This window comes from Passer domesticus, chromosome 14 (assembly GCF_036417665.1).
Source record: "Passer domesticus isolate bPasDom1 chromosome 14, bPasDom1.hap1, whole genome shotgun sequence".
In the NCBI taxonomy this organism is placed as follows: domain Eukaryota; kingdom Metazoa; phylum Chordata; class Aves; order Passeriformes; family Passeridae; genus Passer; species Passer domesticus.
Window position 1 is genome coordinate 11481863 of NC_087487.1, and position 26750 is coordinate 11508612.

The 26750-nt window shown below is 36.9% G+C and overlaps 1 protein-coding gene across 3 annotated transcripts in view; it reads left to right on the forward strand.

The window, feature by feature from the left end:
- Window positions 1-26412, forward strand: part of EFL1 (elongation factor like GTPase 1) — a 62984-nt gene extending 36572 nt beyond the window's left edge. For all 3 annotated transcript variants that reach the window (XM_064389075.1, XM_064389076.1, XM_064389077.1), the window contains 5 exons: window positions 5822-5953; window positions 8375-8522; window positions 12154-13157; window positions 15654-15838; window positions 26008-26412. In XM_064389075.1, coding sequence (XP_064245145.1) covers window positions 5822-5953; window positions 8375-8522; window positions 12154-13157; window positions 15654-15838; window positions 26008-26196 — 1658 coding nt within the window. In that variant the 3' untranslated portion in view covers window positions 26197-26412. The remainder of the gene's footprint in view (window positions 1-5821; window positions 5954-8374; window positions 8523-12153; window positions 13158-15653; window positions 15839-26007) is intronic.
- The last annotated feature ends 338 nt before the right edge of the window (window positions 26413-26750 follow it).

The following is a 26750-nucleotide window of genomic DNA, read 5'->3' on the forward strand; positions in this document are numbered from 1 at the left end:
AAAGGAATTTTAATGTGTAGGCTAAGGCAAAATATATTGCGTATATACTGCTGAGGACAGCTGGTGACCATTTTATAAAACCACAAAAGGTGCTGTTCAGCGCCTTTGTCAAGAATGCTTTACAGTTAAAAGGTTAAAGTAGTTTTAATTGGAGTAAAGATTTTTTTTCCTTTTTTTTTTTTTTTTTTCCTGTGGAGCTACAAGTACATTGATTTCGTAATACATAAAGATGGATGGGGGCCTGTTACAGATCTAAGTACGAAATTCCTCGGTTTCTATGCTAAAATGACACTTAAACATAAATGCTGAAAAATTGGAATAATTTTCTTCAGTCTAAGCTCCAAAAATTAGTATGGCATGATAAATGAAATAATTGTGTACCGTAAGAAAAACATGATTATTTGAAATACTTTCATCTTCTGTAGTTATTGGTCTCATTAAGCAGCTTAAGGAAATCAATATTTCATCTTAACTACAACAGTTTGTAAATCCAGAAGCCAGATTTGGAATGTTAGCAGATTTTGGTTAATTCTGTTTTCTTTAAAGTAAATTTCTATTTTAGCAAGCAAATTTCTGACTCAGCTTTGATGTCAGTTTTGTCACACAGACTGATTGCAGGTAGATCTCAAGCCATTCACTGTAACGTTTTGAAGATGTTACTGTTTAATATAAAGGAATTTTTTTTCAGTTTCCTTGAAATTGTTTGTAGTCTCTTACAGTTTCCTTGAAATTGTTTGTAGTCTCATCTGAAGAAGTATAGGAATGTTCATAATTAGAATTGTCAGCTCAATCAGCACTTAGGGAAATGTGTGTTAGCATCCAGTCTAAGGGCCTAATGTAATATGTGGTGTTTTATCCCAAAGACACTCAGCAGAAGATAAATGAGGCTGGTTTACTCATGATGTGTGTTTGCAATCCTCTAGAAACTATCATCTAGTAATGGGACATTTTAGTGGAACTACTCTTAGACTGTATCCTTGCTCTCCTTGCAAGGAGAAAGAAAGCAGACAGCTTTGTTCTTTGAACTGCTGTTTTTTTCCTGAAAGAACTCAGTGGGGTGCTCCAGCCTTGTTTCATCTTTCACTTCCTGAGGATTCAGTAGTGAAGGACTGAGTTGTTTCTTGTGTCAAAAGCTGCTTATTGCATTCAGTGTCTTACCACAATTGTGCCCCTTGGGGAGAGGGAGTTTTCTTGTAGCATTATTTGTAATATGGCTGAGTTTACTCCCATCTGATCAGAAAGTTAGGCTCAATTTCCCCTCAACTGCTGTGAACCGAGAAGTAAAATTTTATAATAAAATTACATGTTAATACCTTGGTGTTGAGAAACTGCATTCATGTTAATCTCTAGTGTACACTCAGGTAGAACTTGTGGTTTTGAAACTGAGGAAGAAGGTGGGATAAATGGTTCCACAGTCTGTTGGGTTCTGGTGATTTTTAGATTCAGCTCAAGAAAAAAGAATGGGAAAATGGAAAAAGAAAATGTTTAATTAACTTTCCTGTGAAGTGATTGGAACTGAGAGTAGCTGAGACCATGCACATACCTTACAATATTCTTTTTTCCATGCAAACAATTTCATTTGCCTAGAAACAAGTAAGAATTGAGGGGGAAGTGCACAATTAGAGATGAGAAGAGGAGGCTCACCAGCAATCTGTGCTAACATGTGGTGTGCATTATAGGAAAAGTTGATGAAATCTCAACTAGAATGTGGTCTGTGTCTTGACTTACATTCCCTTCTCTTCTAGAAATAGTTTCTAATATAGAAAGGTCAAATTCTGCCCTCAGATCTCTCTCTGCAGTGCCCGTGAGACGAAGGAGAAACATGCTTAAAATCTGAGGTGATAAACATATAATATGAGTTATTCTTAAGCCCTACTAGCTACTTGTCCCTGCAGTTACAGTCGTATAATCTCAGTGATTAGTGAAACCTTTTAAGATTCCTCAAATATAAAAGGCATATTATTGTAACTGAGTTTAATCCTACCAAAAGCCACTTTCTCTTTACAAAATCCCTCCTTTTTTTTTTTTTTTTTAATTAGAGAGTGAAGGGCTGGAGGCTGATGCTTAAAGTTTATCTGGTTACAGTGAACCAGTGTTAGTCACCCAATAGGTAACAGTGTGCTAATGGTATAATGTTTTGCAGTCTTAAGCTACATACCGGGAAAAGGAGAATTATTTGCATAGATTTGAGAAAGAATGGTTATTGATATGGAAGGATTTTCCTTGATTTTTTTATTATTTTGATATTATTTGGCAAATATAATTTGTTCTTCTGTTTGTTTTGGTCGGCCTTTAGCCTGTTTACTTCAAGAATGAACTGGAAACATCTAGATCCAATCATACTCTTAAGGTGGATTTGTGAATTTGTTTTCTCATACTTATTTTTTAAATCACATTTTAAAGATGTTTCTTTTAAAATGTCTCTCACAGGGCATAATAAATGTATTTGTATTACTGCTCAAAGATAATTATAGAGGTGTCATTGTGTTTGTACAATCCCGTTGGAACAACAGGCACATGCTCACTTTGAGATTTCAGATTGTGTAGATTTACAGAAGATTGCCTCACACCTACATAATTCACATGAATGATGGGGGAGCCTGCATGGTCTTCACTGATCCATAGAGAAGTGCATGGAGCATTTAAACCAGGAGGCTTTACATATTGTAAGGTCCTAATCTTTCTAAGGAGGTATCATTGATAAGAAATGATAGATTTCAGTGGAGACAGAGCTTTACTGGGAAGATTAACATCAGCTCTCTGCTTTACTTAGTTGCTTACGGTGTTTAGTCCAAAGCCTGACAAGTCTCCATTCCAAAGCAGCCCGGGATACTTAAGTGGTGATATCATCAGTGAGAGAAGATAAAGATCGACTGAACTAATGTGCTGAGGCTAGTAACAATGTGGCAGAAGTTAAAATTTAAACAGCTTTCGTTCTTCTTTGTTTGATTTTTCACACTGCAAACTAAATTATTCCCTTATCTGATTGAAAGACTTTAGCATGTTGGTGGTGTCTGCTTCATTTTTTTTCAACTTGAAAGAACGTTAAATGCCTAAATCTTTCTACATCAAGAGAAACTAATTACAGATACCTTGAAGTTGATCTTTTATGTGTTCAGATCTTTATAGCTGAATTGAGCTGGAAAAGCACACTTTAAAGGCAGCAAAATTATTGTGTAAAGTGTAGTGGTTACCAGCAAGACGTAGAAGTGAAAAGTAAATTGAGACTTGTCTTAAAACTCCTACTCCTTTTGAAAATTTCAGTCATGATGTTATCTCTTTTTATCATTTAGCTTCTATCATATGCTAATATCTGGTGATACAGGTAGGTATATACTTGATTTATTATTCTTATCTTCTAGGGCAAGTCAGAGAAGGGACTAAATAAAAGAAGAACCTTTGTAAATCTCATATTTCATCACCTCTGTAATAATTCTCCATGAACCATCATTTGGTCTGCTTTTAAAAGAACAAACCACCAACCCTGAAAGTCTTACTTAACCATTATCTCACAGGCTTTTTTTAAGGCTTAGTTTTTGAGTGATTTTTCTAAGACCTTTCAAGTACCATATCGATACACATCTGAGATCTGTGATCTCACGTAAGTATGTGCAAATTTCAGTGGTCTGGACAATAACTAACTTTTAAGATTTATGTATCATCATAATTAGTGGAATTCTTCCATTGATGACATGTGGTGCTTTGGAATTAGTTATGTTACCTCTTCCTCTGGAATTATTCAGAAAACACATTAGCAGTTACTTAGTAATCACATTATGCAAAAAGAGTATCCAAGAATCTTTATAGATTTTTTTCCAACATTTGTTAATACGAATTTTTAAATTAAATAGATTCAACATGGCTGGACACAACTCTCTGCTGGCTCACACACTTAGCAATTAAAACACTCAGGTTGTAAGCCTAACAGATTTTCATGAAAACTGACAGTTTTTTCTTTTTAGTGTATTACTGGTGCCAGACACTTATATTTCATGTATTTTTTCCTTCAAATGTGAAACAGGAGAGCAAAAAGCTTCAGCTTTTCTTCATGACAGTAAAAGTACAAGGAATGTGTTAAGAAAAGAGTGAGTCTATCTGAAGTAAGATTTGGTAACTTTATTTCTCTGGTTCACATTACACTGCGCAAAGAAGTTGTTCGCCTCCCATTCTAAATCATTTTCATTTTACCAGCTGGAGAAGATCAGAATAAAATGGACCCATCCCTTTTCTCAGTCCCTGGTGGTGATGATGATCCAGCATTTGTTTTTCATTCAAACCACATGTTGAATAAGTGAAAAAGAGGAAATACATGCTGGTCATAGGTCAGGTGCAACACAGAGTTTATACAGATTTATTTTCCTTGTAGCATCTGCAATCCTGCATTTAAAGCCATTGAATGTTGTTCTGCTTCCAGTTATTTTGAGGCAGGTTTTCTTATATAATGACATTTTGGGTTTTGGATTACCCTGCTGGCCAGGCATCCAGCCTGCAGAGCTGGAGGAACAGGCTGATTCTGCAGCTGAATCTGCAGCAGAACTCAAACTCTTGCATGATCTCATAGGGTGGAAGCTGACCCTCTTTGTTTCTGGCCTCAAATGAAGAAAGCTAAGCCAAAAAAAAAAAGTATTAGGGTGATAATGGGGAGCTGGGGTGAAGAACTCCTTGGGCATTCATGTAGGAGACAATAAGGAGGAAGGAGCACAAATATACTGCAGTCTATAATGTGAATTTAATTTTTGGGGGGATACAGATTATGAGCTGAAGGTTTCACTTTTGTCATAGCATTACAAGTTATATGCTCATTTAATTTATACTCCATTAGAACTGCAAAGCTCATTGCTTATGATTGAAGGAGCATCAGGAAAAGTGATTGTATAAATGGATATCAGCTTTATTTGTTGTCTTGATTATTCACATACTTCTAGTTGTGTTTTAATGGCTTTGACTAAATTATGAATGATGTGCAGTTGGTTAGGAATTTGAGGGCAATAATTTCACATTCTCTTAAATGTGCCAGCCAGCCAAAACTCAGTATGCATTTACAGCAGCTATTTTGCAGATTTATAGCTAATATTTTTTCTATATTTTCTCTTATCACTACAATTTAATCTCACTTTTCTTCAACTTGTCAGCATTATAATGTATAATAGAATGAGAATTAATAGCTTACAATGGGATGAATTCATTTTTACAAGAATCAAGTTGGACAAAAAGTGAATCCCAAATGGGCATGAGGGGGTGGAAAGAAAAAAAAAGCATTCTTCACAATAATAATAATGAATAATAACTGGAGGAGGTTGCCAGCAGAGGCTGTGCAGTCTCTACTGTGAAGAGTGTTTAAATCTTGAGAAGAAGGTCCTGAGCAACTTGATCTAATTGTGATGTTCCCCTGGCTTTGGCCTGGAGGTTGGACTGGATGACCATTGCAGGCCTCGTGCAATCTAAATTTTTCTAAATTTAAACCACCAGAATTAAATCTGAGCTGTACAAAGGCTTGGACATCTTAGAAGGGAAAAAATTCCTCATGTCCTTTCTGTTCTTCAGAGCTATAAACATGCCTTTTAAAATACTGAGGGAATGCAGTGGGAACTGTGAGACTAAATATCAAATGTCACACCAAAGACTTAAGAACCCAGTTTATGGACAAGTATCTTAACAGATACTTCATATGGACAGTGAGGAATTCTTGAATCCTCCCTTTGTGATTAGAATGATTTCACCTTTTTTTAACTTGATGATCATGTTTTTAGTCTCATTTAATATGACAGTTGGTGATCTTTTTTTGTTGTTTTGCCTTTTTTTTTCCCCCAATTTCTATTAGGAATAGGAGGCCTGCAAGATTTTGTGCTGAAGTCTGCAACACTGTCAACATCACCTGCTTGTCCACCATTTACCCCTCTCAACTTTGAAGCAACCCCGATCGTGCGAGTAGCAGTTGAACCCAAACATCCAAGTAAGCCTCGGGAGGAATGGGATGGTAACACCAGCTCAGTGTGGCTGCAGTGCAGCTTCCAGCCCTCGGTGATTTGGCTGGTTTGTGAGCTAGCCACTGAATCAGACACTTGCCCAATATAAAATAAACCTGCAGGTTGGCAGAGGGCAGTGGGAGTTGTTGCAGCTGCCTTGGTAGGTGAGCAGTCACAGAAGTTGTTGTGCCCTTTTGTGACAGCTGTTCACAAGTCAGACACTGCATGGGCAAACAGTTCAGCGAAGGTGAGCAATCTGTGGGTTCTGTCTGCTGCCCTTCCTTTATGGCTGTCAGTAAGCTTGTGCTGCTGCAGATTTGTAGTACTGCTTCTCCTTGATGCCCCCACCCCATTTCCTGCAAAACAGAGTGGGATATCTCTGGCTTTATTTGAATTTCAGCCCAATTTCCATTTGTTGTTGTAGCATTGGTAGAACCAAAATAACTGGCTTTATGTTCGGTTGCAAAATACTCTTAAGACTGAGATTACATGTTTTTTTAGAGAGCTGTTGGACAGCTTGGCAGCTCTTTGTTTCAAGTGTTTGAGTAACAGATAATCATATATTGTACATCCTTCATTTGTTAAAGCAGTTTTGAAAGTATTGGAAATTACTGGTTCTGCAGATTGTAGTATTAAGTTCAAAATATTAAAGGAATGTAATTCTAGAATGCCTGACCAGCTTGGGGGTAATTTTTGTTTCTTAAGAAATGAAGCTGGATTATTCTTGCACCATTACTTAGTTTCTCCTCCTCAGTAGCTTCTGAGTTTATGATCTGAACTAAATTTTTTAGGGGGACAAAAGCCTGAAAGGTGGTTATATGTGCAGAAATCTCCTGAAAATTCACTATTGCTTGCAATAACAGGAAGGCAAACAAAATGTGGCCATAGCAGTTGCCCAGAGAGCTGTGTCTAGTCTTGAGGTGGCCCTCACACATTGTCACATGTGTGTATTGCACTGCCACATCAGACCTGCTTCAAAACTACATCTGCTTATGTTGAAAAATGACTCATATAAACTATTTCTCAATGTACATTTTACAAGATTACTGCATGTCTTCACACTCATGTCAAGATCTTCCTGTATAATGCCATAAGCTCCAAAAGAAAGAAAAAAAGTACGTATCATTCTGTGAGCTTAAATACAGAGACAGAATTGAAAGTCTGTGTTCAACTCTGTTGGCCGTGTGAAAGAACACTGCAGTTTTTCCACTTTTCATTTATTTTTTTGTTTGTTTTTCAAGGATATTTTTCTATTACACCCTTACGAGCTCAGCAGTAAATAAACAATATCATATTTCTTTTAATAGTCTCCAAGTGAATGACAACTTTAGTGTCAGTCGTTCTTCTGAATATGAATATACATTCCTGGAAACCCTTGGGGTATTCTCTACTGCCTGTGTAAAATAAAAAAGAATTCATAATTAATTTCTTTAAATTGTGTTCATTATGAAAGGCTGCTGACATGGGGTGTTTATGCATAGCTTTGATGTAATCTAGCCAAATTTGACTCAGCTGTGCTTGTTCATTCTCCATTAACTTTAAGACAGCTCATTTTAAACACCTTCATTTTAGGGACAGCTGTGATTTGTTTCACTGAAAAGCTCTCACATTCCTGATTTTTCCTCTTTTCAGATTTTAATTACTTAAAGCTTTCTAGTGGCTTACAGCTCCTTTAAAATCCTTCCTGTGCTTTATGTGAAGTTATGTCTTCTAAGTAATCCATACTGATACTTATGCTTTTATTTTAGTAAAGTTAATATTATTATTTATTTATTTGGAGCACTTTAGGCATTAGGAATTTAGAAGTTGCTACACTTACTTATAAAAGATTGCAAGGAATGAAATTATTTACTGAAAGATGACTTAAAAAGTTGTCATAGATAAGAAAGGTTATAATTTGATAATTTGTGAAAATGAGGAGTGAAGTCCTGATTTTTTTAATCACTTAATTTTGATAAAATTCAGGGGTTTTATTTGGTGTGAGTCGTTCATGAGCTGTATCTGAAGTTAATTGTGTATAGGAAGCAACATAGCACAGGCATAGTCAATAGGTGACCTGTTCTGCTGAACCTGCTGTAAAGCTGTGTAAACAAAAAATGTGCAATCCACTGAAGTGTGGTGTTATATGGTTATATTTGTATGATGTGAATTTTGTCATCAGTACATAAATTGTTGGTGACAAATTCTGCGTGCAGCTTATGTTTTCAGTTGCTGCTCTTAAACCTTGCTGCTCTGTGTGACTCATAAGCGGAAAATTGCCCACTGAAAGTTTTTGTGTAGTCCTAAAATACCTATTTGTGTTCAGGCTTCCATAAAAATGAATGCTACTGTTTCTCAGTTTAAGTCTATCCTATTTTTGAGTATTTCTTTCCCAGTATTCCTTTGTTAATAGTACCCTGTTTTGCCAGGTGATATGCCTCAGCTGGTCAGAGGAATGAAACTTTTAAACCAAGCTGATCCATGTGTGCAGGTTTTAATCCAGGAGACAGGAGAACATGTGCTGGTGACAGCAGGAGAAGTTCATCTTCAGCGCTGCTTGGATGACCTGAAAGAAAGGTTAGAGGGGCAAGGAGGAAGAAATATTTTTAGTTCAGTAGGTGTCTGTTGTATTTCTCTGTCAGATGGATATCTTTGATTTATATTCTGGTAAAATAGAGCTTTATCCACAAACAGTTTTTACGATTGAGTCATAAATGTACCTTTTTGTAGCTATAAAATTATCTGTAGTTTGGCAGAAGCCACTAGTTCATTACTTCTATACATCTAACACAGACTTGGGGCACTTTCTACAAATTCCAAATTGCAGTACTTTCAAGGGTCTAATTAAGAATGTAATGTGGCATTTGTACAAAATAAAAACTGAGAGGACTCATGTTTGATAAATGAACTCTAAAAATCATAAAGCACCCAGACCAAAATTATATGTGCACACTCTATCCTGTGCCTTTTCTCACTGATTTTTTTTTCAAAAGTTAATCTGTTCTCATTCATGAGTAGTATTTTTTGCAAGCACACATGAATATATTTAGTATCCTCTAATGTTTCTTCAAATGGCAGAAGAACAGATGTCTGAAACAATCCCTTCCTGTAACTTCATTTACTAAAACATTTCTGATACTTCTGCCACATACATTTACTGGCATTTTCTTCCTAAACCAAAGAGCAAACTTGATGAGAGGTTGAATGTTTGTCTTACTGTAACCATACTCATTTTAGTTAATATCAGAGAACTGTAGTTGCTTATGAAAATTAGACTGGATCACTTGTAAAACTGGATGTATATTTTAATGGTTATTCTTATCACAATTTAGTGCAATGTATTTTTACTGCTTCTAAAAATGTGGTATTATTTATTGATACATTTTGCTCAAATGTAATGTGTTTAAGCAAAACTGGTTGTGCCTGTCTTTAGCTGCAGTTTGCATAGCAGGATTGTGTTATTGGCAATGGTCCAAATCTGAAAAAAAGAAAGTTAAGATAATACTCCATGACAGGGTAAAAGGATTATAGTGAGCAGCTAGAAGGGCTTACTTACATACATTTATGTACATTTACATCTCTAAACTTCTGTTTCATGTACATGATTTTGGAGGTTTTTATGAGTTGTCATCTAATTTGTCTTTTGTTAAGACAGTGACAGTCTGTCAAAAGTGACCATTTTGTACCCCTGTGCCTGTGGCATTGTGAGCAGAAACAAGAAACACCTGGAGGCACAGAGGAGCTGGGCTCCCACCATTGTCCTGCCTGACTGTGGTTCATGATTTCTCAGTTGGGTACCAGCTCCCAGAAGGAGTTGGGAGCAGGTCTGTTCACTATAGAGCTCATGCTCCTTTTAAATCTCTCAGGATTTGGTATATTTTAGTTGCCATCCTTCACACACCAGCTAGTGGTGATTACTTAAGAGGCTACCTAGAACAGAGGCTAGACAGAGTAAAGAAATAAAGTAGGTGTTTATTAAAAAGGTCTTCAAAGGATACACCTTGGGCAGTACAAGAGCCTGGCCAGGGCTACACCCAAGATGGACTTTGAGTCATGAGTTTTCCCACTTTTGTAAGTTTTGATTCATTTCCATATAGGGGTTAATTATCCCACTACAGCTTCAGGTTGTGAAGTCCCATACTCCCAGTTTGCTCTCCTCAATTCACTGTTGTTTACACCTTTTGGGCCTGAAGCTGCAGTGGTGTTCTTGGTTCTCAGGCTGGAAAAGGACTGTTTTGTCTATCTAACTAAACTGCTAACACTTTATATGAAGTTCAGATTATATACTAATGTAGTACAGAATCTGGAAAATATGAAAGCTAAAACTTAAGGCATCAGTGGGACAAGAATTGTCCCTTCCTTCTCTCCCCATTTTGTAGAAGAAAAACTCGAGAATGGGATTTTTGTCTTGCTCCATTCCTCATGGATTCTGTGTTAATTATGACAGTGGTAAACTTGCACTACTTCACTATTAAATGTGAAGAGGAGAAGTTGTGCTCTGAAATGTGCTCTTTGTTTCTGTATAAATGTTTAACTTCTTCTAAATGCACATAATTTGGAAAGGCAAATGGTGAACTAGGGATCAAGACAGCATATAATAACCTTAAAATGTGACCCGCAAGTTTTTTCTCCAAAATATTGGCAAAGGTTATTAAAAGGCTTGAGTGACACTTGAAGTAAGGGGACAGGATCCTGATACTGGCATCTACCAAAATTGTTTCAACTGGGTTTTGCAGATTTGATGCTTTTGGACTCGTTACAGCAGTTGGGGAGGTTCTGCTGAATTCAAACTAGATTTCATTGTCAAGATTTTATTCAGACTTTTTCGAAGGCGCATATTTAATTTTAGCATTCCCACTGTGTATTTAGAAAATTATGTTCAAGTGACACTTATTGTCAGAGATGTGGAGAGACATGGAAACAACTAAAAGATTAGTCATCTGTGTTCATCTAAATGATTAAATATGGATGTTCTGCTTGATTTCACCAAATTTATATTTTTTGTTCCCAATTAGTTCTTTTTGAATTGAGTAAGAAATTAGACCTTGTAGCTTTCAACATTTTATTTTCTGCATTGTACAATAGAGAATTTTAGAAATTTCTTTCCCAGGAGCATTGCAAATACATGAGGGGATTAAATTACCCTTGTCAGAATGAGAAACAAAGAGAATTAAGGTAATGGTGACATATGGGTGAGCTTGTGTTTGGTTTTTTTGGTATAATGTAAATTCTTAAAAGAACTGCAAAAGGGATAAATCTCCTGATTCTGACTCCCATTGAAAATAAATCTTACAATTGTATTTGCTTTTCTTCTGCAACTTTTTTTATCACTGCCAAAATTTACTGGAACATAGGAAATTTTGGTTGTCGTTTAATGAACCTGCTCAGAACTCGTGGATGGTTAAGGAGGATACACAGCTCTGATCTTTGAGTCTGTCAGATCATAAATAATTCCTCCTTTTCCGGTCCTGTCATTCACAACATTTGACCTAAAATGTTTCACCTGACTTTAAAACATCACTTTATAGCATTTTATAATAGTGATTATCAGACAAAGCTCTGTTAAGCTTTCCCAGTGCTTCATCTTCTCTGGCATCTCCCTGTGTGAGCAGTTGTGCTGGCTCACACCAAGTGTCCATCTCTGTACCGTGTCTGAGCAGTGTGGCCAGCAGCAGGGGTAGGAACAGTAAAATTGGAGTAGCTGTGATGCTTTCCCAGGCCTCTGTCGTTTTTAGTCCAGGGCCCTTTGTGGTTTGGTTGTCAGTTAATCCTGGTCAGCCTTTCCCATACCCCATGTGGTTTTGTAGGTCTCTCTTGCACCCTTGGAACATCTGAAGGCTTCTTGTGCTTGTGTTCCTTTGATCATCTTTATTCTCAGTTTTTTTCTAGTTCTGTTTCGTTTGAGGGCAGAGAACAGCACATATTTTCCAAGATGTGGGTGAACCAGTGATTTATGCAGAGGCATAGAAATGCTTTTGCTTTTATTTTCTTGAGTTCCTTTCCAAATATTTCTGAAGACATAAAAGGCAGTGCTTCTTTTTTGAAGTACATAAAATTTGAATTTGAAATGCATTACCTAGTAATCTATGTTGCAATCAGATTTCTTCATGAACATCTGTTCCGTGTTAAGGCCACTGCCCTACCTCCCACCCCCAAGTTTAAAACTATTTTCAACATTTTAAACTAATTGTTAAACTTTATTTTGCAGGTTTGCAAAGGTGCAGATCAGTGTATCTGCTCCTATTATACCCTTCCGAGAGACCATAACGAGACCTCCCAAAGTCGATATGGTGAACGAAGAAATAGGAAAACAGCAGAAAGTTGCTGTCATACACCAAACAAAAGAGGACCAAACTAAAATTCCTGAAGGAATTCAGGTTGATTCAGATGGGCTTGTTACAATTAATACTCCGAATAAACAAGCTACTCTCAGTGTGAGAGCAATGCCACTTCCTGAGGAGGTAACTCGACTTCTTGAAGAGAACAGTGACTTAATTCGAACTATGGAACAACTCAACACATCTCTGAATGAAGATAAAAAAACACATGAGATAAATCAGAAGACTCTTGATAGAATCAAAGAATTCAAACAAAAGTTGGAGAAAAGTCTTCAGGGAAGAAAGTGGAGAAATGCTGTTGATCAGATCTGGTCATTTGGACCACGGAAGTGTGGGCCTAATATTTTGTTACACAATTTTGGGGGCTATAAAAGATCTGTGTGGCAGTGCCTTGGGAATTCTGTGAAAGAAGTAGGTAAATACAGAGACTTTGACAACAGCATAGTGAGTGGATTTCAGCTGGCTACACTTTCAGGTCCCATGTGTGAAGAGCCTCTCATGGGAGTTTGTTTTTCAGTGGAAAAATGGGAAATAAGTAAAGCTGGAGATACTCTGTCAAATAGCAGGCAGGATTCAGGGGAACTTGATGCCACAGAACATCAACAAAATGAAGATAATACTCTAGCAAGCAGTTGCACTGATGAAGGCCCCAGTGCAAATGAGCACCAGGACAGGAACCAAAGTGGCACAGAGTCACCTGAGAAAATGAGTAAGCACAAAGGAGAGTTATTACTTGCAGATTGTTATGGCCCTTTCTCTGGACAGCTGATTGCCACCATGAAGGAAGCCTGTCGTTATGCTTTGCAGGCAAAGCCACAGAGACTCATGGCAGCAATGTACACCTGTGAAATCATGGCTACTGCAGAAGTTTTAGGTAAGGCTGGGAAAATAAAACTTTGCCAAGAATTTGCCTTCTGATTTCCAAGGTGAGGTCTTATAAATGAAACTGAATCAGAAGGTATAACTTCTTTAAAGGTTTTGTCAGGAGTCTTTTCTAGTTTTCTGGTAGATTCTCCATGACTTTCTGATGCCTGTTATATTTACACTATTCTGAATGAGAATTCAGCGTTCTTCTTGCTTATCTGAACCATAAGCATAAAGAACAATGCTACAGCTATGTGAAATGCAAAATACAAAACTTTGCCTTTCTATGAAGTTTTTGTAAGACCAGCTTCAGTAACCATGAATATCAACACTGTGCCTTGTAATTAAGCATAGATTCCATGAAGAGAAGGGAAACCTATCCTGTTTATTAAGGGAGTGCAAGATCTTAGCAAATGCCATATCAAGATATTCTAATACAATAATACAAAAATAAAATCAGGAAAAGAAATATTGAATTATTGTTGCAGTCCAGTTGGTACTTTTGTGTTTTTAAGTAGCATCTGTATCCTTCTGGATGCAAGTGCTCAACCCAGCACATGCCAACTGGTGTCACTTATATTACCTTACCACTTTCACCTACTTAAACTTGTTTTTATGACCTACTTATGACACCACTTAACTGTATTTGTTCTTGTAGTTTTCCATGGGACTTGCTTGCGTGCTGAATCTGATGCAAAGCACTGAGATTGTCTTTAAAATGAACTTCCAGTGCATTTAAGCTATCAGCAGTTTTACTTTGACTGTACTAATCGTGGCACAGCATATCCCACCTACAAGAATGAAGTACTTGGTTACTTGTAAAAAAAACTCAGCTGTTGTACACACAATCATACTGATGGCAGTCCAAAGACCAAAAATTGCAGTTGTTGTAATGAAAAGAAATGCCTTTTTTTGGCAGGTGCATGATCCTGTGCTTTGCTGGGGGTGCCCTGTAGCAGGCCTGGTAAAGGGTGTGCTGCCATGGGCTTATGGGCACATTGCCCTAAACATCCCCTACTATGGCAGGGACCTTTGGCATTTCAAACTCTTTCCTAATGTGTAAGATTACTAATAGCTGTCAAACTGGACTGTGTATTGTTCCATGTTGGTGTTCCAGAAGCACTTTGGCACATTGCTTATGAGTCTCTATATCAAGCTATAAGCAAGGTACCAATTTTTAAACCTCAAAAACACTGTATAAATTGCTGTTTTCCAAACTACTCAGTGCCCAAAAGGCATGATTGTTTACACTGAAGTAATAAACATGCATTGGCTCATCTATTGTGCTATAAACCCAAATGGAAACATGGCTTTTTAATGCATATATATATATATTTAATGAGTGTAATTTAGGACTCAGACATGCAAAAGAATTAGTACAGTCTAATGAATGTGAATTGTGTTGTAATAGCCATGGACATGCACTTAGTTCATTACAAATTCATGGGTTTCATTTTTATTGTGGAAACTTCAGCTAATAAATTGTATCCTCATTAGGAGGAGTGAAAAGCAGGCCTTCAGTGCAGTCAGTCTTGGCAGTTGATATGTGTCAAACCATTGATTTTGTATCTTTATTCTTTCCTTTGGTATTCCATACATTGATACCCTGGGAATTTTAATATATCTCCATATTGACCTGCTTGTTTGTAAGATGGTTGCTGCTGCAAAAGTGAGGTCTTTTGTGTTCTCAGAATATAAAACTTTTTCCATCAAACTATTCTGACAATCAATAACTCAAACTGAGGAACAGGGTACAGGGGGACACAGTGCTAAGTGTTTTTCTTTTCTGCTTACTATCTTGATCAACACAAAGGTATTTGATAGTTTTTGTCTGTAAAATACTTTCAAAATATGATGCCTACTATTCAGTCAAACATGGGCATTTTCACAGCTACTTTCATTACATATACACAGTATTTCAATAGATTGAATATTAACTTGGAAAGAAAATTGAAATTATCCATGACTAACTCAAGATTGAATTTATTAACAAATGAATTGAATTCATTAAACATAATAAATATGAAGTATTTCAGATAAACTAATTTGTTGTGATTAGAATAGCTCTGGACTATCTGGAGCAAGTAGCATGTAGGGATATGGTGATCCAAGCCAATTTCTGCCAGTAGCTTAGATAAAATTCCTGAAACACAATATTTCTTAGTAATGATTCTCAAATATTTGGTTATAAGACAAAAAGCAAGTTAGGCACATAATCTGGCAAAGTGCCTTTTTAAAACAGTCATATGATTGTATGAAATGAACATAGATGGATTCATCCAGCAATAGTAATGTTTTACATATTACTCAGATGGCTCTGCACATTGTATTGCAGGATATGTTGTTTGAATTTAGTGTGTATTTACAAAAAATAATTTTAGCCTAAAAAAAGTTCTGCATTTTACTTAAAGCTGAGCCTTCCTGAACAATTTTTGATGTGTTTCTCTTCATGGTGTATTCAGGATGTGAATCTGTTGGTAAGCTGATGGGAATTGTGTCTCTGCAGGTCGTGTGTATGCTGTGCTGTCCAAGAGGGAAGGCAGAGTGCTGCAGGAGGAGATGAAAGAGGGGACGGATGTGTTTATTATTAAGGCAGTCCTGCCAGTAGCAGAAAGCTTTGGCTTTGCTGATGAAATCAGGAAGAGAACCAGTGGCCTGGCCAGTCCACAGCTGGTGTTCAGCCACTGGGAGGTAAAAATATCTATTCATTCCATCTGTTTTGGTGATCTATTTCCTGTAGATGTGGCAGACTGGAATAATAAGCAGAAAAGGTTAAGTTTTGGTCAAGACATTTGATTAATTCCTTTCTGAAATGGGGAAAAAAGCCTTGTATTATTTATTTTTGTAGATACGCTGTTCAGAAATGTATTTATATTTTGTTTAGATGGGGTGCTTTTTATTTCAATAGCAAGTAAGTCTTTCATAAATGAAACTGCTTCTTTATAGATGTGTTTTCCTGTATTTATGTGCCCTTTTTCATGAGTTCTCTGGTAAACTTATTTGGGGAATGGGAAAAAAACCAAAACCACAAAACAGCCCCAACTTACCACTAACAGAAAATAAATGTATCAGCAAATCTAATGCACATGAAAGTTAACCTCTTAAGGTCTAGCAGGCACCTTCCATATTCCAAGCCAACATAAATTTTCATGCTTAAAATACAAATCAAATAGATTTCATTCTTTCAAAATTGAATCTGTTGATAGTAAGTAATGGTACCCTCAAAATCATTCCTTTTGGTCTTCTTTGCCACTTAAACAAATGAAGAGTTGATTGTGAAGGTGTAAATCAAGTGGGAAAACTGGTGAGGAGTGTCATCAGCTGAAACTGCAGTGTAGTTTGTTCCTATGATGTGGAGAGTAGATATTCAGGGGGAAAATTAAAAGACTGTAAATCAGAGCTTCTTGTTCAAGACAAACACACCTGCATTGTCAGGCTCCTCAGAAGACTCCACTGAAGAACCTAAAAATAGGTTCAAGAGCAAAAGTCAGTGGGTATAAACTTTTCACCTTAAATTTTTAAAATAACTTCAAAGTCTAAGTTTTTCTGAGTTTGGTTAGTGGTGTTTGTTTTGGTCAAGCCTTCCTTTATTGGGTGTTAGAAAACAATACAATCTTTTGTAAATGGATGGAAAAAAATTTTTGTTGGTTTGTTTGATCCTTGATTTATTTTGTCACCTGAAATGTGAAGTCTCTGAGTACAACCAACTGTAGATTTTGAGGTCAGTGACACTCCCTGCAGTTACCAGCTATGAGCTGCTTACCAGTGTTTCTCTGCAGTATGTGCTGCTTTTTCACATGGTGTAGATTCTTCAACCTAAGCTCAGTTGTCCCCCTATTTGTAAAATACTCCACTGACTGTATTTCTATGTTAGTAACTGTGGTAACTGTGTCAGAAATTTGATGATAATAGAAAAGGAGAACCTCTGCAAACTGGCCACTGCTAGCAAAGGAGTTGGGAAGAGTACTTGAAACAGTCCACTTGGAAAAGCACATTATGTCTTGCTCAGCAGTGGTGTCTTACTGCTGTTAGTAAATGCAGGCACCAAGGACTTGGCTCTCCTCCTTTATATTGATTTATTTAATCTTCTTGTAACTAAATACACTTTCACATAGAACCACAAAAGGAAAAACAGCTGCACAGAATGCAGAAAGGAAAACAAAAGATCCTTCACACATGGTGTGTGCCCACAAAAAAAAAAATAGATAAGCTGCATCTTTTGAGTTTAGAGGTTTTGGTTACAGCCAGTTACAGATCAGGTACCTCAAACCAGTGAGTGTTGGCTGTACTGTGTACAGTAATCTTGTCAGTTCTGGACGATCTCCTCTGAAGTGCAGCTGGTGAGGTTTTGTGGCTTTAGTGGCCTCTTGTCTGAATCTCTGACATCAGTGCCCTGGAGGAATATCAGCCAGGAGGACGTCAATTCCAGCTAACCATTGTTCTCTGCCAGTTTCTTTAGGGTTTGCAGCTCCTGTGCTCCTGCACTGAGCAAAAACATGAACCCTGTGGCTCTCAGGCCTCCCTTTCTATCCCCAAGCCTTGGTGTGTGCATTCACTCTCAGATGTTATGAATTTAACATAAGAAAATATTCACACGTGATTATAGATAGTCACAGGACAGAGGGATTTGAACAACTGGCAACATATTCTGAAACTGACCTCTGAGAGAGATTATAATTACAGCTAGTATGTTAAATGCATTGGTAGTAGGAAAATTACTGTGTAAGCAGTCACCTTTCCACCTGGGGAATCTGTCAGCGGGGGAGGGTTGGGTTTTTTGTCTCCATGAAAGCCATGCTCACATATTTTTGTGATAAAATAAGCCTTTTACTAAGCTACTAGTAACGTTATCTCTGTGCAGTGATGGCAGGAGGAGTGCATGTTGCTCTCACATCATCAAGACAATTTCTAAATAAATACTATTTTCAGAATCTCTATGTTAGCATGACAGAGAAACCATGAGAAATAATTTCTATCTCAGCTCCGGTTTCTTCCTCTCTGAATTCTGCACCAAGTTGCATCAGGTGTTGGGCATGACTTTGACATTATCACTTTACTGATTAATTATGGGATGTGTATCTACATGATAAACACCAGCATTTTATTTGAACCCTTGCTATTCAATGCATCATTGTGTAAGATAATACGATGTGAACTTTGTGTAATCTTGAGCTGGTTTTTCCTTAGTGTTAAAACTGTGTTACTGAGAGTGTGGCTGCTGCTCTAATTGCACACTCTCCAAACCCTTCCATGGCATTCTGAATGAACTCTGTGCTGCTGCTGTTTTCTCAGTGTGCTCAGCTCATTAGCTGAGTACCTGGCACATGTATATGTCTACACAAGTTCCTTCTACTGTGTTGTTAACCCTCTTTTACACAAAGGAAAATAGACAGTTTGGGGGGATTTTTAAACTTCCAAATACAAATACATGTGTAGAGTATGTTTAAAGAATTGAGGTTTGAGTTCACTCTTTTATTATATTTCCTTATCATAATTTGTAGACTCTGAACACAGGAAAGTCAGTGAGAGAGCCTACGTTGAAATGAAGCCATTTTGGTCTCTCTGGAAATGATATTGCCTTTTTTTTTTTTTAATTCAGTTAATGAATGGATTTTGTGTAGTTCAGATTGCTCCAGCCCCAAGGGATGGAGCAATACATATATCGAGGTCTGTCTTGTCAGATACTCCTTTTTTATTAATTTCTTCTGGCATGCTTATGCAATTTATTCCTGCCTGTAAAGGACAGCACCAAGTAACCATTAGTGGGAGCTTTCAGTTTAGTCCAGCTTAAAAAAAACTTATTTTAAAAGTTAGGCAAATGTTAGGTGTGTTGGGTTTATTTGGCAGTACTTTCTTAGATTTTCAATATAAACTTTCTTATTTAATTGTTAGTTTAAAATATTTAACTTTGCGATAATTATGAACTAGTTGTATTTTTTAAACTTTGAATTAATAATACACCTTCAGTTAATTTATGTTTCTGTTTGACCCTGGTTTTTTTGTTCTCAATTCTCTGCAGTTAAATCTTTTACTCAGTCATGTTATTTTATCTTAATCATAAGGTTTTGAACAAGAAGGTATTTGTGATTGCACAATCCTTAGAATAATGGAACTCTCATCCCATTTGGGAAATCTGTGTTAAAAGTGAAAAAAAATATATAAAAAATGCATATGGCTCTATTCAGATGCCGATGGAATTTTCAGCAAGAATTGTCAAAGACATCTACTAGTTGTAAAGTTGTGAAATGTATAAATTCCTGTTAAATCACATCTTTTCAATTGCATGTAGATTAACTATTAAACATACTTTTCTTCTTGAGGGGGCATGAGTGAACTGTAAACACATTTAATCAGAATTCTTTGTCATTATCCCTTCTAAGTAGAATAGTGCCTAGAACGTGCCTCAGGGCTCTGCAGAAAGGTAGGAGAAGGGCTGTGTGTAATAACTGCTAGGAATATGAGACTTCTGAATGTGGAAGTTTTATATTCTGAATTTTAATTCATGCTTTTTGAATTGTAAGTCATTTTATAGCTCAGAAGATGGGGCTTAATATAGAAGTTGCTGGATGAGATTGTTAGGCTTGCATTAAACAGGAAGCAGGCTGGGGTAATGAGAGACAATCTATTCTATGTTTGAAGTGTAATTTTACATACATTATTGCACCAGTGACAGTTTGGGCACATAAATGGATTCGAGGAAGTAACCTGGAACCTTTCAAATATAAAAAGCTCATTGTTTTGGCAGGAACATCTGAAGCTAATTGAAACAGTAAATAAGAGTGGTAGGGGTGTGGCTTTAATTCTCTTTCTCAATACATGTTTCTTAAGTAATAGGAAAAAATGCAGCAGTAGAGCCACACATCTTTTTTTATTTCCACTTACCAAATTCCCATTAACAGCTCCTGGCTGGAGTCAGGGGTAAAGTTTAGCTGTCAGTGTTTGAGACACAAACAAGGATGATGCTCTTGAGCCAAAATAAACTTGTATGAGTTTATTTTATAGCTTACTGTGTAAATGTTCATTATTACAATATTTCTTGGAAGAGGAGTTCTTGTATCTAACCAGGCATTTTTAGGCTTTGGCACTCCCCGTTATATTGTAAGTGGAGGCTCTGAATTGTGGGATAGTTTTGGGTGCTTCTTTTATTTGCAGGGTTTCCACACACCCAGTACACTCAGGTAGGGTATTCTCTGTTCTGCTTCTGTGGAAGCACACTGCCAGTACCTTGAATTTGCTTGTGCCTAGTGCAGAACCACTTGTGCAGCATTACCCAGCATATTACATATGGTTTTCTTGAAAAACAGTAGCTAACTGTTCACATACACCTCTGTGTTCTTTGTTTCTCAGAGCTACTTCAGACCTCTCAGACGTGCATTTCAGCTGTACCTTTCTCAGTTGCATAGTCTGTGATTGTCATTACTAGGTGATGGACACCATTTGAAGTGTAAATGCTCTCGAAATACCTTTCTACCATCAAATTTTCAAAGGTAGAAAGCATTCTGATCTACTGGAGTCCATATCATCTTTGAAATTATTCATAACAGTATTTTGACTTTTTTTGTTTCTTTTAACACAAGAAAGAACTTCTGGCATAATGTTTTTGCTGGCTTGCTGATGGCTGCTGTGCCCAGTCACACTGAATTTAGTATTTCTTGGGATTCCTTACTGAGCAGTTCACAAAGGCCATAATGTTGCTTGCTGGTCTTAAAATCTCCATTGGACTCTTTCTATTCATGGTCCAGCTAAGGCATTTTCCACATTGATGAAATTTGGCTCAAAAGAAATTTTCTGTTTTCATCAGACAATAAGGACCAGTAGGGGAGATGCTACCAGGAGCATGGCTGTGTTCCCAAATCTGCCTGACCTTTTGGATGAACTAGGCAGATCCCTTCTGTTTGCGTCTGGTGCTTCTCTCAACCTTGTTTTGCATAATTAGGCTGCCTTAGGCAGAAACTGTTTCTTACCATCATTTTGTGAAATAGACTAGACAATGGGACCAGGATCACTATTGGAGCCATCTGGGTGACACTGAAATGCAAATAATAAATCATCCTCAAAATAAGCCTTAAAATTCCAAGTCCTCTTGAATTGCAAGTGGTCTGCTCTAACTCATGTCTTACTGAAAAGCTTGATTAGCTTACATAATCATTTGGAGGATTAGTACACTCTATCATTTATCAGTATTGACATAGCATGCTCATAGTATTTCTATTTCTATTGATTATTATTACAGGTATTCAGATTATGTCTCTCACAGAGATACAAGCATTTATAGCTTGAATAATTAATGTGTTGTTGTTAAGCTAAAGGAGAGTGACATCTGTTTTGCCTGTGCTACTCTGCATGCTCCTACTAAACAAGTCTTAGGAGACTTCATTGTTTGGGTGTGTTGGTTTGAATAGTTGTTATATTTAATGAAACATCTTGCTTTAGAATGTTTTTTTCTTCTGAAGAATGCTCTTCACTTACAATATTTGAAGTAATCTATTCACTTCTTTTGAAATACCTAATCCCAGCTGACTATGAACAGTTTTATTTATACCTAGTGTGGGTTCTGCCGTGAGTGATGAGACACACACACTTCATGTATTTGACTGGGAGTTTTTATTTTTCTCTTAAGCATAATGGAATTCTACAGGTGTGCTTATAGTCATACTTTAAACACATTATATCACCCAAGACTTCTAGAAAATAAATCAATGAAGATTAATTTAAAATGTTGCTTAATTTCAATGCTCCTTTAATAGGAACATTTCCATCACTTAGGCATTGTGTTTGCAGTAACAGATTTAAGAACTGTATCAGCTGCTGTGCACTGATTCATTTTCCTGCGTTGCATTTTATATGGGCTCATTTAGAGAAAATGCTTGTTTTCTAATAGAATAAATGCTAGTCCAGTGATCCACTGCACGGAGCTCAATTTATAGTTCACTTTTTAAAATAAATGTCTTTCAGAAGAGCCTTGCAGATGTAAAGAAATACTCAGTTGTGTTCAGGAGGAAGCACTTTGTTGTGTACACTTGAAGGAGTCATTGTCTGTATGCTGGGCTGTTTGCAGTTAAGGCTGATGTTGTCTCTGTCAGAGAATTCTGAGTAATAAATAAGCACAGGCCACTGGTTAGTTCATGCTGTTAAAAATAAAAATTCCCAAGTCCTAGAAAAATTCCTGGAGAAAAGGTGTGTTGAATTTTCTAGTTACCATATCATGCACAGTATAGTGATATTTGAAAAAGTGCTTCATCATAATGCTAACAATACCGTAATTTCATTGGTTTTACAGATTCTTATTCCTAATGTTAGTGCCTCTTGACATCTTCTGTCTGTTAAACTTGGGGCATAATATTTGGCTGTGGTAATTTTCTTTTTCCCCCTGCTCAGTGGTTCCCAGACACAATACACTGGCAGAGAGAGAGAGGCAGACCTTTGATAGAAGGTTAACTGAATTGCTTCAGTCCCTTAAAGATTTTTCATCTGTGGAAGGCATATTATTTTGAATGCCCAGTTCTCTTTTGATTGAAGTTATATTTGTTGAGGAATGTAACTTTTTATAAAAGTGTTGTCAATATGCTATCACGTTTCTGATTTTGAGGGGAGTCTTAGGCTATATGTTTTAGTTTTGTGCTGAAAAAGTAGTATATGGAAACATTTAAATAATTTTAAATTAAAAGTGACATGCAGCATAGAATAAGTAATGTTTCTGGGCATCTGTTCTGCTTTGAGCCTGTGGATTTTTCAGGATCCAAAGTAAATGCCCTCTGTGAAATAACTATACCATATTCCAGAAGGAATGGTCCATTTAGAAACTAATTCATCACTGAGGGCTTCATCCAGACAAAAACTCAATTCCTGTTACAAATTCCAGAACCATCCCTGTGTGGTTCCCATGAATACAAACAATAGCTCAGGACCTAAAAAGCTTCTTAGCTTCATTCCAGGAAACCCAGACCCACCATTCTGACAGTTCCCATTGTAAGGAAATTGATGACAATGCTTTGGGACCATTCTCCTTTTGCATGCTTGCACTGTATTAACAGAGCAGGGGAATGATGGATTCCACCTGCTGTGAACATTTGCCTTGATGCATTAATGTGATATGAGTAAAGACGAACAGTCTGTTTTGTGCCTTTGCTTTCACTCACAGAATCAGAACTTTCAAAAAAGAAAAACTTCCTACTTTTTTGTTTGGGTCACTGTCTCAGTCATGCCCCTGTGTGTCATAATAGGGTTACAGTGACTTCTTAAAGGTGATGGCCTAGGTTCCTCTTTCCCATTGCTTGCCACGGCATGGTAACACATCTGCTGATTATTCAATCTTTTATAGTGTATCTGCATCATTTAGATAGGTGTAGTCCTCTAACAGGAATTTTCTGATGCCACCAGATCTTGCTCTAGAAGCAGTGTGTAGTGGCTGAATTATTTAGAGAGGTTGATAAACCAAGCTACTCCTGAGGTAGTTCTTTGAAACCTAATTAACCTCTTTACTGCACTGCTCTGCATCATGTAGCAGTACAAGGTTCACTCAGGATTCTGTAACTCTGTGCTGAAATAGCTTTACCCTTGCTGGCTAATAAATACTGAATAGTACATTTAAACCTGCTGTTTTGCTGACTTCCCTTAGACCTTGTGAAGCATAAAGAATTCTTGTCAGTGGAAGAAATATCCAGTGCAAAACTTCAGTAGAGCAAGTCTTTCATCAATTATTGAAAGAGCCATTCTGTCAAACCTGGGGATTTTCTTAAACATCCATCACTACAGTATCTAAATATTTACAGGTAGATTAGATCTGTAAGTTCAATTTTGTATACTTTTAGACTCCTCTGTTATATTCATTCTTCAATAACCGCTGGCTCACTGCTTCTCTCTGGGCATAATTTCTGGATGTTACATTTCTTGCCAATTATAAAAAGGCATCAAAGGGCATAGTAACACTCTTTAACTTGCCAGTTTGTAGCTGTAGAACCTCCCTCAGTAGTACAGTCTGAAGCAAATCCATTGAGCATCAATCACCTTTTCTTCTTCATCTGTTCTTAGACTTGGAAATTTTTGTTTGCTCAGCTCTTCAGGCAGATCATGAAAGGGGAAGTCCCTTGTAGCTTTACATCATTAAGATGTTCAGGATGAGAATCACAACAGCTTTATCAAGTCAGCATGAAATCTTCACTGCCCTTTCTCTGTATTTCTGGTGCACAGAGTAACAGTGAACCTTTCAAACTCTCATTGAGTGGGGACCATTCTTTTTTTTATTGATGTAGGCTATCAAGGAATCACCTTTAATTTTCTGTGCATTGGTTAGAAGGCCCTGTGCAAGGCATCAGAGTGGGTATGACTCAAGCAGATTCTTTTGTGGTTAGACAGTACATACGTGTATGGTGAAAAATAAACACAGAAAAATTTGGAAAGCTGAGTTTCAGACTGTTTATTTCTGAGCTCTACTTGCTTTTGGTTTTCAGCCAGACAACCCCGTGCATAGTCATTTCCCATGTAAATAATTGAGATTGGCTGTCATTTTCAGCACAAGTAATGCCTACTTAATTTAGTCTGTGCATGTGCTTAACTGTAGCAAACCAGAAATGTTTCTGTTGGTTTAGCTTTACATCCCATTTTTGCAAGATTGAACCTACAGTATTGCCTAATACAAATTGGGCTGCCATAGTCATTCTCCTAACTCCCCATAAAGTGTAATTTGTGTGGTTGTGTTGGAAGTTATTTAACAAGAGGTATTAAATTAGGACTCCACAATTGTCGATGTTTCTGAGGAAAACCATCCATCTTCAGTGATCATTTTTTAATTCCTCTTCTTGTTTGTTTGAGTAACCTGAGCTTTAGGTTATTTTGCTAAGGTTGAACTACCATATGGCAATTGAAAGGATTTGTCAGAAGAAAAAGTTTGCAATGGTAGAAAAGGCTTACAGCATTAAGCTAAAATTGGTAATTTAGGAAAATTTGTTCTCTCCCTGTCAGTTATTAGTGCTAATATTTCAGAAATTATTATAGAGTAATATGCTCAGTTGTTACAACTATTGTGGTTTTTGCAGTAACTAATACTTGTCTGGACTGCCTTTTCCATGAGAATTTTGTTTAAGAAATGAGTACATTATTACCTTTGGGTTTTTTTAGAAAAAACATATTACCTGTAACTGCATCTTGTGAGGAAATCTACAATCAAGTAAAATTAGTATTTTTGAAATCTGCAGTAGAACCTGTGTAACACTATATGGTCAATTCCATCCCTTCCCAATGTTTGTGTTTGGGGTTTTCTGTAATACCCTCTATGGTGGTCCCACAATGTGGGGTATATAGGATGAGCTGGAAATAAAGGCATGTCCAGTTTTTGTCTGATCGTGTTAGATCTAAAATCTGTTCTAGAGGAGGGCTACAAAGCTGCAAGAACAGCTCTGCTAAATATGTTAGAACCAGAAACAGTGATTTTTAAACCATCTGTCCAACTCGGGATTGGGATTGGAAAACATAGGGCACAGAAATGAGCAGAAGTCTTCAGTTCTGATAAATTCTAATACAACTGTTGTGCGATAATATTCTAAATAAGGAGTTCTCTCTTGAAAGTTGAGAATTTTCTGAGCATTATTTAGCACTGTTTGCTGATGGGCAGTTGAAATTGCTTTTAGAAAAAACTGTGCAGATAATTGCAGCTGAATTTCAAAAGTTATTGTGGGCTTCTTAGGGCAAGAGCTGCAGAGTGTGTCTCAACTCTTGTTTTCAGCTTCCATAGCTAATTGCAGGCTTTACAGACAACTTCATTGGCTCTACTTTGGTTTCTGTGCTTCAACAGTTGATGACTTGAATTATGCTAATAAACTTGTGTACTACTTTACTCTTTTTTTGTTTGTTTCCTTTTGTAGATCATTGCAAGTGACCCTTTCTGGGTGCCAACGACTGAGGAGGAATATTTGCACTTTGGGGAGAAGGCAGACTCGGAGAACCAGGCCCGCAAGTACATGAATGCAGTGAGAAAGAGAAAGGGGCTCTATGTGGAAGAAAAAATCGTGGAGCACGCTGAGAAGCAAAGAACTCTGAGCAGAAATAAGTAGCTGTGTCTGCCTCCTTTCTCTCCTGACACAGCTAAGTGTGGGTGGAGTATTTTGTATGCAGCAGATGCAAAATTTCATCTGGACTTTGTTCTTTGATACCATTTTTCTTACATGCTTTGTCTGTGGCTTATGTTTTAATAAACTTAAGCCTTTCCAACTTTTGTACAGAGAAAATAGTTTATTTATTGAAATAAAATAGAAGTGTATTCACTGCAATTGGTCTCAATTTTTAAAATTTAATTCCCTATTGAACGTCCTGTCACAAGGATTAGGAACTCCCAATTCAGTTTGTTTCTGATTTGTCACATTAAGAGCTGGTTAGTTAGCGTCTTGCAAATCAACCATGCACTGAATTTAGCTCTTTAATGCTTTTTACTATTTTTTAAATTAATTTCTGTAATGTATTTGTTTCTTAGCCATACCTTTCATAGTTACCTGTATGTAAATAGATGTAAGCCTATTAGGAATTTCTATACTATTTGTTTTACTCCATTCCTCATGTAAGCAGTTATTTAAAGCAGTAATATATTTTCTTTAAATCAGAGGGCAAAAAT